Source organism: Aythya fuligula, chromosome 8 (assembly GCF_009819795.1).
Source record: "Aythya fuligula isolate bAytFul2 chromosome 8, bAytFul2.pri, whole genome shotgun sequence".
Lineage (NCBI taxonomy): Eukaryota > Metazoa > Chordata > Aves > Anseriformes > Anatidae > Aythya > Aythya fuligula.
In genome coordinates this window covers 28267489-28285580 of record NC_045566.1, presented here as the reverse complement: position 1 = coordinate 28285580, position 18092 = coordinate 28267489, and the positions used below count along the sequence as shown (strand labels likewise).

Genomic DNA, 18092 nt, shown 5'->3' with positions numbered 1-18092 from the left:
TTTCTAACACAGAAATAAGGCTTCTTACAGGTGGAGGGTAAAACATTAAATAAATGTACCTGCAATCCAATGGGGCCTGGGGGGCCAGGGAAGCCTCGAGGTCCTTCGTCACCTTTTTGCCCAAACATCCCTTGCTGACCTCTTGGGCCCGGCTCCCCATCACCTCCCTGTTTGGAAAGAGCAAAAAGCAAAAATATCGCAGGTCAGATAACAGAAGAAGCTCTTGTGATACCACTGGCAAAACAACTAAGAGAGGGCTCAGAATCAGCCCTGGTATCTTTACAAATATCATACATATCTTTACAAATATCAATATCAATTGAGTACACCAACTTGATTGAATTAAATCTGTTGTATAAACAGAATAGCAGCATATGTCTTGGTTTAATGTAGGTCAAACAATACTACAAGTCTCACAAGAATTTTCCCTGAATACCTCTTCACTTTCACATCTGCATAAACTTTCTTGGTATTGAACACCTACATATTAGTAAAATATGAATAGCACATAGCTCTACCAACTTTTATGGCCAGAGAATTCAAAACTTAAAAAAAAATAAATCATTTTGGTATTGGTGTATTTTAAAAAGAGATGCTCTCTTTTAAATGCATTTAGTATCAAACTGATTTTACTATGGACTGTTATAAAAAAATCAAACAAATTAGCTGAAAGGATGGGCCCCATTCATTACTTACACAATTTCATTTTTAATAATTCCTTCAAATTATGTCTTGCTGCAAATCAAGTAATAGATGCGCAAGCTTGTTTATAATAAACAACTGAATGTAAGGACACAGCAGTTAACAGTGATTTGAAGTCTCTTCCTGAGCAAGGAGCACAAATTACCATGTGCTTCTCAGAACTTCTAAGGAGAGTTATAGGAATATTGTGGTTTGCTCTGAACAAGCTACTTACAGCTATACCAGGAGCGCCTACAGGACCCTGAAGTCCTGGTGGTCCTGGAGGGCCCTGCAACAACAAAAGGAAAAGTTAGCAATTATGGCGTCTGGAATGAGATTAATAGCAAATCTATTTGCATGATCAAACACTATTAAATGCTTCTACATTTCTCCATAGAGATGGAGATTTCACATTTAATTATTTTTTTTAATTTTTTTTTTGAATAATAATTAAAAATTGTGAATAATTTTTCACATAATTGTGAAAAATTCACATTTTTTTTTCCCTTCAGTACAAACAAGCATTGTTTATTTAGCTCTCAAAGGCTCAGATTTTTGTGTCTATAATAAACTTTAAACTGACATTTATTGTAAGCACTTACAATGTTTCAGAATATTTAAAATAGAATCTACGCAAAACTGAATGAAGATGAAAACTATTTTTTCAAAATTAGAAATATCAGACCTTTCAATGAGATTTCTGGAGAAAACACCAACATTTAAAGTATTACCTAACGATTCTCCTTTAAATAAAATACTTATTGTCTGGATTAGATTTATGAAATCATAATTTATTTATTTATTTATTTATTTATTTATTTATTTATTTATTTTGTGACAGCACAAAGTTTATTTTGACACCTATGAGGCATGAGAAAAATCTAACACGTGAATGCTAAGTTCTTCTTGAGCACTGGGATCCACATTCCCTTTTATATTAAATCCTTTTTTCATGAGAAGAAAAAATATCTCTGAGAAGAACGTAATCTTTTTCAGTCAGGGAGATTAGGAAAAGGGACTTCAAAGTCCATTTCTTTTTTGGGGTTCTATGCATATTTTAGAACATCTTATTTTCTAGGGAGTTGGAAATTTCAAGATATGTATTCCTTCTCTTTTATTCTGAGCTCCTTTTTTTCCTTTCATTTCATTTTTCCTTAACATATATATTACATACGTCATGGCAAAAGGAGAAACAAAGCTTTTTAGCCTGTATTGTTACATATCTAAATTAAAGAACTCCTAGGAATGCTCCTATAGACTGGGAGGGTTACCATGAGGAAGGGAATTAACATGCACAAATTTTAAAATATTGGAATGCCCTTATTCTACACACTGCAGGATGCTTCTACCTCTTCCTTAATTTTATAGGGCCCAGAACAAGTCATACAAAATGTTAACCTCATTTGATACTCATTTTGATGCAAAATATTGTTTTAAGGTACTTTAATACTGACTAATGAAAAGTTATTTGGACACATGCTCAGACTCTCTTTTCCACTGCTCTGGCGGGCAAAAGGAGAGAGACTGATCAGAACTGCAAGAGATTATGCAAGACTAATTTCAATATGAAGCAGGATTTGTTCAACAATTTGGTTACATGTATGTTTCCTGGAGAAACGGGTTTTATAATAGAACTGCTCTCTCATCCATATGTATATTACAGGGTCTTGCAAATAGTTTATTATTAACACTTGTGTTTTAATCACAATAGGATTGTGAATAGTATGTATTTTCAGCCTTGAAAACTGCAGAAGCAAGTCTTTCTCACATAAATAGTTGAAAAAGACAAGCCTATCTTTAAAAACAAACAAAAAAATCTTGTAATTTTCCAGCACATTTTGTCTCCACATTTTTTTCTACAAAATTATCATAAAACCATGAAATGCTTAAATGTGTATGCACAGTCCCACAAAACATCATCTAATTCTGTGGAAGCCATAAATTTTCTGCAAATTTTAGAAGCAATCTACTTTTATGATGCTCTATATGTAGTTAGTCATAATAAGCTCAGTGCTTTCAAGATAGTAAATATGCTTAGCTACGAATACCCCTGTGTTGACTTCTGAGTTTTGATAACCGTGAATGTTGGTGAAAAATAATATAAAACTGAATTTTGGGATAAGAAACAAAACAAAACAAAATCTAATTTGATTCTTTCTTGCTTCAAATTTTAAAGTAGGAAAAAGCTTGGAAGAGGAAGTGCTGTAGAAATAATTTTGAAGTTCAAAAACAGCTCACATGAACTCAGAAGCCTAATTAGTCCTAGGTTTACTGATGGGCCTAGTGATAGTGTTAGAAAACTTGTATAAGGCATTTCTTGTGAGTTCTTAGCTGTTCTGAAATGTTGAAACCAGTTAAGTTCACTCTCCAACAATTAGGTATTTTTAAAATAATTTTAAGCTGTATTAATAGATTTCTCTACTAAGTCTTCATCATTATGGCTAAGAAGCTAAAGTTGGTTGTGTCACATAATCCAGAGAGTCAGCCTAAACACAGTAAGACAATGTATACTCTTGGCCTCTCCAAGTTCAAATGCAAAATGGATAAATTAAAATGATATAGGAAGGGTGCTTCGGAATGTAGTTTAACCCATTTACTTTTTAATGATTCTGTAGGCTCAAGGAACATGATAAATACTAAACATTTGCAGTTCTATTTAGTATTTCTAATACTCTATTAAAACTCAACATTATTTTGAAGAATCATTTTAAAATGTGTCTTTGTTCCTATTTATTGACGTAGCAAAACTATATGAATACCTTTTATTTATGAAAAACAGAATGGACGAAGGATTTTGCTACTCACGTTTTCTCCCTTGTCACCTTTACTACCTTTTTGACCCGGTTCACCAATTTCACCCTGTAATTGAAAGTTAAAGGTTAGTTTTTGTTTAGAATGGCCTCCTTCACATTTAGCTGACACCAAAATCACAGTATCTTTAAATGTTCCATTTGATATGATTACTCTGTGTTGTATGCTTCAGTTTCAAGTGTCAAGGCCTAAAGGGGACAATTCTGCACCATTCAACAGTATATCATATTAATCCAGATATTAACTGTTATACTGCAAAGGCCCACAAGATGTAGCTTTGAAGTATAGTGATACTAAGTTCTAAATAACGGAAATTGTGTTCCTCACCTTTAATATGAACTTTTAACAACAGTACAGTGATTTACAGGCTTATCTAACTGCATGTGACTGAATAATTGTTTCTTACTGCCATGTACAATATTTCAAAACTCTAATATGATTCATATTGCTAGGAAACCATGTCAGGAAGAAAAATTTCTTTATACAAATAAAAAAAAATCACAGAAAATTCTGTGGAACAAATAACACTATAGCATTATAAAAACAAACCTCGAAGTCCTTACCTATACACTATGTTAACAGAACAGTGCTGGATCAAACAAACATGCAAGATAATCCTGAAAGGTGCTGTGTCCTGAATTCTGCCAGAAGTTAACAGAATATCTCTGCTGCAAGTACATTTTTCTAACAGTCTCAACCTATTACAAATGGTTCTAAATCACCATCCATTATTGAGAATATTTAATCTTATTCATTCCATAGACAAAATTTCTAAAATAGGCAAAAATGAATTTTGATATCATGTGACTTGAATTATTTTGCCACACTTTAATCCTTGTTCCTTTGCCAGGATAAATGTTATTTTTCTATCTCTTGAACACAAATCCCGGTCTGCTGTGGCATCTGTCACTCAGACATCTGATAACAGAAGGCTGTGGTTTGTTTGTTTGTTTTTTAATTTTCAGTGTATTGGGGGAGTCTTAGGGGCAGGAATGAGTCATTTAGTTGCTGTATTTATTGTGAAGAGACCTGAAACCAGAAAACTGTACTTACAAACATTCTCACAGGTATATTAATGGTAGTTATAATGATTCACCTTGTCACCATCTTCACCGGGAGAACCACTTGGACCAGCAGGACCAGGAAGCCCTACAGGACCTTGTACTCCATCACGTCCAGCTGGACCTTGAGGACCTTTTTCACCCTGGTTTTGAAGAAAAGGAACTGATCCACATTATCACAGGAGACGAACAAAGCTTGCACTGCAGTGAGTCACGTTAGCAATATGTAAATACAGTCCAACCCCACCCAAAAGATGTTCCAAGATAACACCATGTCCTCTATTCAAGTAGAAGCAGCCTTCAATGCCTATGCTCTCCTGTCTCTCACAGCTTCTAGAAAATGAGTTTACTAATATTCACAGTCATCAGAAAACACAACAAATGCAGAGGTCATCTCTGTAATACAAGTCTTTAAAATGAACATATAAGCTTAGAAATGCTGCTGTAACAACGAGATTACTAAATGGGTAAATTATTTCCAAATTAAAATTTAAAGACGTCATAACTCTGACATGCGAGTGAATGCAGGTTCACAGCTGTGATACAGATACATATTTTCTTAAACCTGATTTCCTCAAAAATATGTTTTGTGAGGAATTTCAAGTAACAAAAGCCTCTGCTCTCAACAATTGCTGGCATTATGTCCTTTTATTTTATTTTTTTTTTTATTTTTTTTTTTTTTACTGCTGATTATTTTGCCTTTTCTTTGCTGTGTAAAATGCAGAGTCCAAAAACATGATTTCAGTTTAGGAAAGCATGTTTTGATGTTTCAATAACTGAACTTAGAAATACTAAGGAAAATGATATTACCTAAACATCCATAAAACTGACTTTGTAAATATTTCAAATTATCTGAATATTTCTCTAAGCTATATAAAACTCATTTGCATATAAGTATAGAACTGAACATGCACATCGTAAAGTTATTATCAGTTGTTTCACATTATCTGAAATGCTCTCAATGTATTCAATGAGAGAAAGGAGGAAGTTCAAAATATTTATAGGGATATTACAAAAGAAACACACAGAAATGAAAATGGCAGGATGAAATGACTGTAGTGTTTCAATAATGAGTACAACAAAACATTTTAAAAATCAACAGGTAGGAAACTGTAAATGGTAGAGAATGTATCAGAAAATTATGCTAAACAATAATGGTAGCTGAGAACAAATATACTTGTGCTCTACTGCAGAGTGGCTGGATACAAAATCTAAATGTAAGACTGATTTGAGAACATTTTTTATTATAATCACTTGCTGCTGTGATATTAACAAGTTTAATCCTTCTTGAGTGTTAGAGAGCATCACAATATATGTTTTAGTATTTAATTAATTTGATACATTTAATAGGCAAATACCATAGTGGGAAAAAATAATGTAAAATTTAAAAAGTAAAATTGAAAAGTAAAATTTCTGGAATGAAAAGTCTGTGCTATGCCAGTTAAATATGACTCTGTGATTACTTACAGGAGCACCCTTCTCTCCTGCAGGGCCTGGAGGACCCTGAGGTCCAGGACGACCTGGTAGACCAATTGGACCAGCAGTGCCTGCTGCTCCACGTTCCCCTGGTGAACCCTGGAAAGGAATAATACAAAAAAAAAAATAAATAAAAAAGTAAGAGAATTTTGATGTAGCCCTGATAGCTGTTGGTGGTATTCATAACTCAGGTCAACAATTCACATTTGCCAACAGTGAAGAATACCTGTGTTACTCAGTGAGATTTAACAGTTGGTAAAAGGCATGTGTACAGTTAAAGGCAAAAGCTGAAAGAACTAACCTGAAGTTTGCAGTTGATAGTTCTTCTTCAACACATTTTTTTTTTTTTTTTTTTTACCTCTTCCTGTATTTGTTCATCGTAATAGGAATGTGCTTCAGCCTGTTTTCAAGATCTTTTCTCTCTATGAGTTTCCAAAATACATTAACATACTATCTTGATGAAAGAATACCCACCATATGAAAACACAGAACTAACTAACCTACAACACAACTCTAAATTTTCATCAGGTATTGTACTGTACATAGCTGCATTGATCAATATGTTTCTGCCTTTCAATTCACTTGTGTAAATCTCGAGTATAATGACTAATTTGATGTGTCATACAAAGGAGGCTTGGATGCACTGGTATTTTCAGATAAGCATATATAAATTTTAAAACACAATACTGCAAATGAAAGGAGAAAATAGAAGTGAAAAAAGAAAAGAAAAAACACTGGAACTCTGTATTCCAAAATTGTGTATTCCACAAAAAACAGCACGTACAGAGAGGTGGGAACATGATGGTCTCCTGCATACGGACAGCGTATGGAGAACAACAGAGTTTCTTTGTGCTTTTTTAGAACTGGCTAAGAACTCTAACAGGAAATCCAGTTTTGCAAGTCTTGACACTCAAGATGTTGTACATCCTCCTGCTACTGCAATTTCAGTAGCTGTGGCAGCAGGAAAAGAAAGACAGCTGAGTATTCTGTTCCATTATATTTGAGCTATGGGCTAGTCTTGTGGCTACAAGTCTAAACTATGTCACTAGCAGTAACACAGTTAACCTTGAAATTTGTGGACCTACTGGAAACTGAGAAACAAAGAGAACGGTCCTATACACTTCTACATTTTGTTCTTCTCCATGGCATATTGCTCCTGGACTTATTCCATTATTATAACTTGTACTGGTTACATAGTAAGGTGCTTTTCCCTCTAGGTTACTGTGGCAGGATAGAGTGCTGAATGACTGCTCCAAAGAACAGAATGCTGAACAGTTATGCTGAATGCTTTTTTTTTCTTTTCTTTTTTTCCTTCCAAATTATCTGATTTATCAAATTAGATCTAATTTTGCATTAGTGTTCAAGCAGTATTTATACAAGACTTGGATGACTTTATCCTTCCATGTGTTTTTTTTTGAAAGTCTGGGTGGATGCCTAAGTTTGAATCCTATTTCTGTTATTTCACTTCCTACGACTTCAGTGAATTAAACAAGAACAATTCACAACCCTGCAGCCATACTGCCATGGTCTCTGGTCCTGTCAGATCTCATAAGCTAAACAATTCTAGGTCAGCTCATCAGTAAAATGCAAGAATAGAGGGGAAAAAATAGAAGGGAAAGTAACTCATGGACCTTTTTTACATTAGACAGCAGACACCACCAGTGGTCACAGTTTCTAGTAGCTCTTTCTACTAGGCCAACTTTTCACTTGCATTTTTGCATCACTTTTATTTGCCATACTTAAATTCCACTTGAGGCATGAACAGAAAGTTCGCATTCTGTTTTCAAGAATCCTCTTATTTCTTTGTGAGAATAGCTGCATAGCCTGTGATCAAAGTAAAACATATTAAATTATAGCCACAACTCAGAAAAGCATTTTAGGTTTAGGTCACTTCCACTATGAAATAATCTTATTATCAAACTCCCTATTAATCTGTGATCTTTCAGTGCTACTCACATCTTTGTATCTTCTTTTATCATTTTTTTAATCAATTTGTGGCTTTTTTTCTTTTTTTTTTTTTTTTTTTTTTAAATAAAAAAGAAAAAAGAATGGAAGTGAATGAAATGCTTATTCAAGTATTTCTCTTATACAGACGATAAGCTCATTAGTGACTGTGTATATCTCACCTTCTGTGGAGAGATGTAATTATAGATTTGCATACAGTATGTGGACATAATAGTACTATTTACTGATTGTTAACAAAATGCTCAACAAGTGAACATTCCCATGACTGAAAAATTTCATGAGATAGAGGAAGATGCAGTTCAATGCTGATAACTGGGTAGCCTTTAGGTGGCAAATTCCGAGTCCAATTTGGGTATCCTATCCCTAAGTTGGCTAATGAAAAATGACTGCTTGACATTCCAAAGATCTTTCTCTCAAAAGAATTCATCATTCCATACAATAGTGTGAGAAGGGAATAAAAAAAAACAGAGGACAAAGATAGCAGATAAGAGAGAACTGTTAAAAAAGAAACCAAAAACAAAACAAAAACAAAAACAAAAAAAAAGAAAAAAATGGTCTGGAGTGCATTCACGCATCTCTCTCTTTTGTCTAAATCCCTCTAAACACAGTAATTGGCATGCATAGTATTTGGAGCAGCCATTTGTTTGGTATGCTTGCAGATGTACGTGCTAGCCAAATAAATCGTATAATTGACCACATATGTACTAGTTAGAAGCAATTGGTATTGGCAAGAAATTGGAGGAAAATCACTCAGTGGCATGAATTCTCTTCCTCTTATAAATGGCAAATGAAGACTCCGTTATAATTACACTTCTACGTGTACCCTCTGTTGGCTAAAAATAGATGGGAAAATATTTTAGGACTACTTAATGTTCACAGTCTGCTATGAAATGTTGGGAGAAAAAAAAAAAAAAAGCTGTTGTGGTTTAATTATGGTGCTTGCAGATGTACAGAAAACTGGTATTAAGGGCATCTATACATCTTATTCACTGAAAAACAATTTGAAAATAAGAAGTTAGTAATTAAATGAAATAGAAAAAAAACACCACTGGACTTCTGGAGTATTTTCAGGTCAACTTGGTGCTGTTTCTGCCTCAAGAGGCCTGTTTTGCACAACAGTAAACTCAAAGTAAATTTGTCAGAAAAAAATATTTTTCCTTCAAGCTCTTTCCACTTCGCCCAATATTTCTGCTACAACTATATATAGTTGTTTTTTTCCCTCAAAAACAAAACAAAACAAAACAAACAAACAAACAAACAAAAAAAACCTTGCAAATAATTTTGAGCTTCCTATGTGATTCTTTTATGACTATAACTTAGCAGGAAGTGTGGCCCCAAAGGCATGAATTTGTAAAATGAATCAGTTGGTACTGTGCTCCTGATACCCATGCTCTGTGTATTTCTGGAGTAAACTTAGAATCATAGAATCATAGAATATCCTGAGTTGGAAGGGACCCTTAAGGATCATCAAGTCCAACTCTTGACACCGCACAGGTCTACCCAAAAGTTCAGACCATGTGCCTAAGTTCACAGTCCAATCTCTTCTTAAATTCAGACAGGCTCGGTGCAGTGACCACTTCCCTGGGGAGCCTGTTCCAGTGCGCAACCACCCTCTCTGTGAAGAACCCCCTCCTGACGTCCAGCCTAAATTTCCCCTGCCTCAGCTTAACCCCGTTCCCGCGGGTCCTGTCACTAGTGTTAATGGAGAAAAGGTCTCCTGCCTCTCGACACCCCCTTACGAGGAAGTTGTAGACTGTGATGAGGTCTCCCCTCAGCCTCCTCTTCTCCAGGCTGAACAGGCCCAGTGACCTCAGCCGTTCCTCGTACGTCTTCCCCTCCAGGCCTTTCACCATCTTCGTAGCCCTCCTCTGGACACTTTCCAACAGTTTCATGTCCTTTTTATACTGTGGTGCCCAGAACTGCACACAGTACTCGAGGTGAGGTCGCACCAGCGCAGAGTAGAGCGGGACAATCACCTCCCTTGACCTACTAGCGATGCCGTGCTTGATGCACCCCAGGACACGATTGGCCCTCCTGGCTGCCAGGGCACACTGCTGGCTCATATTCAACTTGCTGTCTACCACGACCCCCAGATCCCTCTCTTCTAGGCTGCTCTCCAGTGTCTCATCGCCCAGTCTGTACGTGCAGCCAGGGTTTCCCCGTCCCAGGTGCAGGACCCGGCACTTGCTCTTATTGAACTTCATGCGGTTGGTGATCGCCCAGCTCTCCAACCTGTCCAGATCCCTCTGTAAGGCCTTTACGCCCTCATTTGAGTCCACAACTCCTCCAAGTTTGGTGTCATCAGCAAACTTGCTCAAAATACCCTCTATTCCTACATCCAGAACTTCACACTGACTCTACTCTGACAGTGAACTCCTATTAGCTGGTGTGTATTACAAGGGCTCCTGGAATTTCTCTTTCAAATTAGTTTCACATTAAAGAAATACAGTTCATGAGCTCCAAGAGAGCTCCATGATATGAACCAAAACATGGTTAAGTAGGAACGATAAAGACATTCACCTCAAAAAGACCTGATGTTCTAAACTAAAACATACTCTATAGGAAGTAGAAAAACAGGGAACATTTGAATTTATATTCAAACACAGGTATATCAGAATATGGACAGCCATCATGAAACAGAGTATGTTTTTTTCCTCACAGCCTTTCATGACACATATATATGAGAAACTATGATATTTCTGACACAGTTACTGTGTGCACATCCTGTCTAGGAAAGTGAAGTGTGCTGAAATGTCAGGTATGCTTGAGCTGTCTGGTTACTGCATGCTCTTAAGAGTTCTAGTTCATTGCACCTGAGCTGACCATCCGCTTGAGAGGTTAGTCCACCCTTAGGGCATCCCTTAACAAAAAATGATAACATGACCTTTAGTTTGAAGACACTATTTTGGTCTATGCTTTCTTGATTTTGTTTCATCTTTTCTTCTAACAGTTTGGGTTCTTATACAGTGGACCAATCATCCCTTTCGACTCTCCCTTTTAGCTTCCATTGCATTCATAGTTATCTTCTTCTGATGTCTTTTGAGAATGTACATGTACTGCATTGTGTTAAGATCACAAACATATATTGATTTAAATAATAGAAGCTTAAAGGCATAAATAATTCAATAATTCATTTTAAGAATTAAAATTTTAGGAGTTAAAATTAAGAATTAAAGCTTAAATGTATGCTACAGTAGAACTTTTCCAATAAAGAAATCTAGTGTAACACATCGAGATTCCAATAATATAGAAATAATCCAAAAGCAAGAATTCTTATACTGTTTTTTTTTTTTTTTGTTTTTTTTTCTCCCTGTTTAATGCATTCTAATCCCAGTATGAATTGTAAGGGTATCTGAGAGCTTTGTTACTGAAATACATAGAATTTCAGCTCCTCCATTATTTTTTTGCCTAATGAATAGCTTTTTTTTTTTTTTTTTTACCTCCCCACTTCAGTTGCACTGAATGGAAGAGAGAAATGAGTTGACAAGATGGTTGTCAAAATCTACAGTTTGTGTTTGGGGATGAGTGTACCATTTACATCTAGTGCATCCCTGTAGAACTTCCTTGTATGAAAATAACAGAACAGGCAACTTTAAGCAAGTATCCTATTTCAAGTACTTTCAGTGAATGCCTACTACAAACTGTAATGAAAGAGGCAGCATGTATATATATATAGTAGTAGTACAAACATGAAAAAAAATCTAAATATAAACAACTATTGAACACAGGACCATCTAGAAAAACAAAACTACTCATACTACCTAAGAATTATTTACAATTTTTGAGAAGTAAGTACATATTTTCTATCATAATCATAAAATGAATACCAATTATAACACAAAAAGTTGGAAAATAGACTTTTATACCTATGTTAACCTTAGGGTGTACAGAACAAATATAACTACATGACAAGTAGTTAAATTCAAAAGATTTTACATAGCATCATTAGCCAAACAAATATAATTTGTAAAAGTTTCACTGAGCCTGTCTCTAGACATGGTCCACACAAGAACATATAGTGAAGACAAAGTCATCAAAGCAATGGATGGTTTTTGGTCATCTTATCTACAATTATTAATGATTGTATAATGCATCATTAAAAAATATTTATAATACAGCATTTTTAGTAGGCCATTCTTACATTTTTGCATGATCTATTTTCCCATGGTTTTGAATGGGAGATTTACAATTACATATTACTTTTTTCCAAAATAAGATCATTTTTGCCATGTTTATTATACCTTCTCAAAGTTCTTAAGCTTACTCTACAACTTCTGTTTTCTACAGAATATAAACTTTAATCTGAAAAATATTTTTTCAATGAAGATGTTGTGGCACAAATAATGGTTTGCAACAATAATATCTTCAGACTTGTTTTTTTTTTTTGTTTTGTTTTGTTTTGTTTTGGTTTGGTTTGGTTTTTAGATAATAAATAAACTAAAAAAATGTAGAATAGTTGTGGAAAGAGATAAATTATGTGATGTTTCCTAACTACAAAGAAATTACTGGAGATGAGTATCAATAAAACATTCTGGTATCCTTGGTATCCTAGTCTAAATAAGAAAAAAAAATCACGAGTTAAAATGAATCTTACACTCTGTCTGGTGTTTGGCTTAAAAGATTAGATGTAATAATAAGGGCACACAAATGGTGATGTAATATTTTTAAAAGCTAGCTTAGGCGATGCGGAACACCAGCAGTATGTTTAACTTTATTTGGGTCAACTGTATGAGTAAACTTCATTTATACCAAGGGAGTATAGCATGAGTCTAGTATCTGTATCCAGTATCTTTCCACTACAGAAAATCTCTTACATCTCAACAACTTGTGTTGAGTATGTAAGAGATTGATGTAAGAGAGTGTGTGTGGAGAGTATTGACCAACAAAAGCATTTCATATCTACTGTTAGCAGAGGACTTCAGATATTCACAATCTTCACATTCCTCAAGGTATAGGTTTATTAGTATGTGCAATTAGCGGAAAACAGTTACTGATCACTTTGAATGACATACATCCGTCTGCTGTTTTACAGACTGTGTTGGTGTAGATGTAGAGTTTGGTGACAGTTTAATGGTGGATTTGACAGTGATAGGTTAAATGTTGGACTAGATGATCTCAGAGACCTTTTCCAACATAAATGATTCTATGATTGTACGAATCCATAATGAAAACATCACAACATGTGTAGAAGAAAAAAGGTTACTTTGTGTAATATTGTTTACATTATCATGCAATTGTTATGTTTACTTACAACTGGGCCAGGTGGGCCTTGTGGACCTTCCCCTCCTTTTAGACCAGCTGGACCCTAAACATTAGAAAAATGCTTATTACTCACACTGGAAAATTCAAGAGTTAATTTTGCAACACATGGAGTAAGAAAAATGTAAAAATCCAGAGACAAACAGCTGAATAATAACCTTTCTGAATAACCTTTCTGGTTATAAAGCCAATGATATTTAACAAAGTTGGATTCTTGATGTCTTTTTGACTACTGCATTAATTTTTAAACACAGTATAAAGTTCCATGAAATAAGAGGGTTAACACAGTGTTCTCATTTATTTTCAAACTATTTTTCATAGTGCTTATATTATACCTGAGCTCCTGGGAGGCCTCTCTCTCCAGGGAAACCACGAAGACCTGCTGGTCCATCTTTCCCAGGAATACCTTGAGGGCCTGGATCACCCTTGAAAACATTACATTTTGATTAAACAAAAAATGTTTAAAATGTTAATGTTCGTCATTTCCACAGTAAATGTGTGGTATGAATTTGCTTATTTTTTGTTACAATAATGCTAATTATTGGCTCAAAATATTTTTAATTATTTCAGTGGAAGCAGAAACAACTCTAAAATTGGAATCTTTCAGCCTTCATCCTGGTTTTATTCTGTGTGTTATACATGACAATTTAACATGAGTCTGTTGGCAATTTATCTGCCCCTTCCGATTTGTTTCCCAAAGCCACATCATACCTTAGCACCTTCTTTTCCTGCAGCACCTGGGAGACCTTGTTCACCTGGTGGGCCAGGAGGACCCGGATGACCTCTTTCACCGATTGGGCCAGTCTCACCAGTAGGACCCTAAGCACAAAGGTAAAACCCCAGTCATCTCAAGATACTTAATGTCTTTAGGGGGTACAGATTCTTATTATCCAGCTGCTCTGAGTGTATGGTACAAAATATCACCATTGGTTAGCACACATTCCTCACCTTCCTCTCCAGGCAAAGATGACTTACAAAATATCTTTGTCCTATAAAATAAATCTTGCATTGCATTTTGCCTGCAGACACGTCTGTACAGCTTCCACAGATTGAAAACCTGACCTTGCTCCTTAGGCAATGAAGCTTAAAACACAGTGCATTTCTACATATGGGAGGAGGTTACAAAAAGGACATGTAAGGGAAATCCATCTACTACGTTTGTCTTAAAACACTGTCTGTACTGTTGCTTTTCTGAATAATATAAATTGAAAAGTAAGAGAGTTAAAAGATATCTCTTTGGGTTCACTAGCAGAAAATTTTCTCTGAGGGAATTACCTAAAAAAAAAGCCCATGCAATACAAATGTCTGATTTTACTGCAAATAAATAAGATTAGATAAATTAAATTTTAATAGAGAAACTCTCAACAGTCTAAAAATAACTGAAACTTGGCCTCTGACAATACTGCCACATGATGTCTTGTTCTTTCTAAACTATTTCACATAGTTTACTATCTCACTCAGCATTCTTGACTTCTGCAAACCTTCAAATTCATGATTACATGAAGAATGCTCAAAAAAATAATCCAACATTTGAATATTTTGTGGAATCGCTGATGATCACTATGAATAATACTAAGTAATTAGACGTTTCTAAAATTGTTATGCATATTTTGTTACCAAAGTTAAGATAACCATTGTTACATTAAAATATCTTTTAATACAACAAAAATAACTGCCTTATGTGCTAGCTATAATATAACCATTCAAAAATGACTTTTTGAAGTTAAGTATGAAATTAAATGACATACCTGAGGGCCAACAACCCCACCAGGGCCAGGAGGACCAGTTTTTCCTTGAAAACCCTGTAAAATAATCATAAATGCTATGTTACCTAGAACAAGATATAGAAGAGCAAAATTCAGATCTGAGCTGAAGAGGAAAAACAGAGATTCCATGTCAGAGGGTCTTCTCTTCAAGAAATAAAAATTAGATACTTTTTTTTTTCTTTTTCTTTTTTTTTCCCTGTGTATACTTAGAAGTGAAGTACTGATTAATCTTTCCTAGCTCTATCAGTTCCAATCTCTATGAGGAGATTATCACCTGTGTAAAAACAAAGGTGTCATTTGGCTTGTGTTTTTTAGAAATGTTGGGGCCTGCTCAGCATTCCTCAGGGTAGTCTCACTGACAGGTGCCCAACTCCATCAGATCCAGTTTAGCCTTTTTTTTTAGTCTTCATCGAACTGATTCTCCTCTTGCTGCAAGCCAGTTGTTATCATGGTTCAGTTTGGCCTGTAACTGGTTAGGCATTTTTTTTAGGCATTTCCTCTCAGACCTTTGAAATGATCCAGATTAAAAACAAATACAAAATTCCTTTGCTCTAATTACTGAAAATTAAAACTGCTACAGGTTGAATCATTCATGTGTCTGTCATTCCTTTACTTTGTCAAAACTTTGTCTGAAGCCTATTGTAAAGAAAGATCATGTTCGTCAAGAAAGGCAGGTCCTGCTTGACGAACCTGATCTCCTTCTGTGACAAAGTGACACACTTAGTGGATGAGGGAAAGGCTGTGGATGTGGTCTACCTTGACTTCAGTAAGGCTTTTGACACCATTTCCCACAGCATTCTCCTCAAGAACCTGGCTGCTCATGGCTTGGACTGGCATATGCTTCGTTGGGTTAAAAACTGGCTAGATAGCCGGGCCCAAAGAGTTGTGGTGTATGGAGTCAAATCCAGTTGGAAGCCAGTCACTAGCGGCATCCCCCATGGCTCAGTACTGGGGCCAGTCCTCTTTAATATCTTTATCGATGATCTGGATGAGGGCATTGAGTGCACCCTCAGTAAGTTTGCAGATGATACCAAGTTAGGTGCATGTGTCGATCTGCTCAAGGGTATGAAGGCTCTGCAGGAGGATCTGGGTAGGCTGGACAGATGGGCTGAGGCCAACTGTATGAAGTTCAACACGGCCAAGTGCTGGGTCCTGCACTTGGGGTGCAACAACCACAAGCAGCACTACAGGCTGGGAGATGAGTGGTTAGAAAGCTGCCAGGCAGAGAAGGACCTGGGAGGTTTTGCTTGATAGTTGGCTGAATATGAGCCAGCAGTGTGCTCAGGTGGCCAAGAAGGCCAACAGCATCCTGGCTCGTATAAGAAGCAGTGTGGCCAGCAGGGCTAGGGAAGTGATTGTCCCCCTGTACTCGGCTCTGGTGAGGCCACACCTTGAGTACTGTGTTCAGTTTTGGGCCCCTTGCTACAAGAAGGACATGGAGGTGCTCGAGCGAGTCCAGAGAAGGCTGACCAAGCTGGTGAGGGGTCTGGAGAATAAGTCTTACGAGGAGCGGCTGAGGGAGCTGGGCTTGTTCAGCCTGGAGAAGAGGAGGCTCAGGGGCAACCTTATCGCTCTCTACAGGTACCTTAAAGGAGGCTGTAGAGAGATGGGGGTTGGTCTATTCTCCCACATGTCTGGCGACAGGATGACCAGGAATGGGCTAAAGTTGTGCCAGGGGAGTTTTAGGTTGGATGTTAGGAGAAACTTCTTTACTGAAGGGGATGTTAGGCATTGGAACAGGCTGCCCAGGGAAGTGGTTGAGTCACCATCCCTGGAAGTCTTTAAAAGACATTTAGATGTAGAGCTTAGGGATATGGTTTAGTGAAGGACTTGTTAGTGTTAGGTCAGAGGTTGGACTAGGTGATCTTGAAGGTCTCTTCCAACTTAGATGATTCTGTGCTTCTGTGATAAGGGATCACTGAATGTTGCCTATTTCTTGAAAACAATTTGAGAAGACTTGCTATTTCCCAGGTTTGCAGAACACATTGATATTTTGCAGTATACTCAAAGATTCCTGATGCTAATGATAGTCTTACTGCTATGCTTTTTCTTTTATGTCAAAAATGTATCAATTCCTGATAGATTTACTTCAAAACAAGTAATAAGCAAAAGAGATTTCAGCAGCAAATATTCAAGACGACTTGAACACCCCGTAGGTTCATCTAAAATATGTAGTAAAAAATTTACACCAGTGTCTCATGCATGTGCTTGTACCTAATTACCCTCTTTTTTTTTTTTTTTAATTTTATGTGAAAGACAATATAACAAAACTGAGTTTTTTGTAGTGAGAAGGTCCTTGATTAATTCTAATTGATGAAACAGCTAGTGCATTTCTATTTTGTCCTTTCACAGACACAAAACACTAAATTCTATTGTAACACCTGGCAATCTAGAGAGCTCTGCAGCTGATGCCTCCCACCAATCTGTGATCAATATCTGAAATGAATAATAATTTCTAAAGAGGAACTAGTTTTATATTGGTTTCCAGTATCTAGGTTATTCCTACATTCCAAATTAATTATAACATTAATATTCCCGTCTCAGCAAACAATGGCAGTTCTTCAGAGAAGCATATGGCTTAATGGGGGAAGAAGCAGTATCCTTATTTTCACTGATATTTACCTCAGTTGCTGCCAACATACAGCTCTTAGTCCACAAACAAACTGCAATCCAGGAATTTTGCTCCCTAATTTTTTAAGGCTGAGCATGTTTCTTAGCCTGATTGCTATAATGCCTACATGCACCATTGAACTTTAATGAGACACAAATGAGAAACAGAATTCTAAGACCATGATTTAACCAGTGAGATCAATGAATGTTTTCTGATTTATACATTTTTAAAAAATCAGAAATGGAAATCTTCTTGGAAAAAAAAAAAAAAAGAAAGTCAACGAAACTACTTTCTATTTATTTATTAATCTGTTTTTATACAAAAAATATCTATGAGAATCCATGGGGAAAATACTTTTAAACTACTTCCTACTAATAAGCTGTGTTTGTGCCTGAATTACTCAAATGTTATATCATTTTAATCCTACTAAACCCAAAAGATATAAAATTAGAGTACCGTCGT

The 18092-nt window shown here is 36.0% G+C and overlaps 1 protein-coding gene across 2 annotated transcripts in view; it reads right to left on the bottom strand.

The window, feature by feature from the left end:
- The window catches only part of COL11A1 (collagen type XI alpha 1 chain), a 146265-nt gene that overhangs the window by 31891 nt on the left and 96282 nt on the right, over window positions 1–18092 (bottom strand). For both annotated transcript variants that reach the window (XM_032191871.1, XM_032191869.1), the window contains exons 38-46: window positions 15002–15055; window positions 13965–14072; window positions 13589–13678; window positions 13246–13299; window positions 6021–6128; window positions 4589–4696; window positions 3487–3540; window positions 917–970; window positions 60–167 (exon numbers count right to left, since the gene is read on the bottom strand). In XM_032191871.1, coding sequence (XP_032047762.1) covers window positions 60–167; window positions 917–970; window positions 3487–3540; window positions 4589–4696; window positions 6021–6128; window positions 13246–13299; window positions 13589–13678; window positions 13965–14072; window positions 15002–15055 — 738 coding nt within the window. The remainder of the gene's footprint in view (window positions 1–59; window positions 168–916; window positions 971–3486; window positions 3541–4588; window positions 4697–6020; window positions 6129–13245; window positions 13300–13588; window positions 13679–13964; window positions 14073–15001; window positions 15056–18092) is intronic.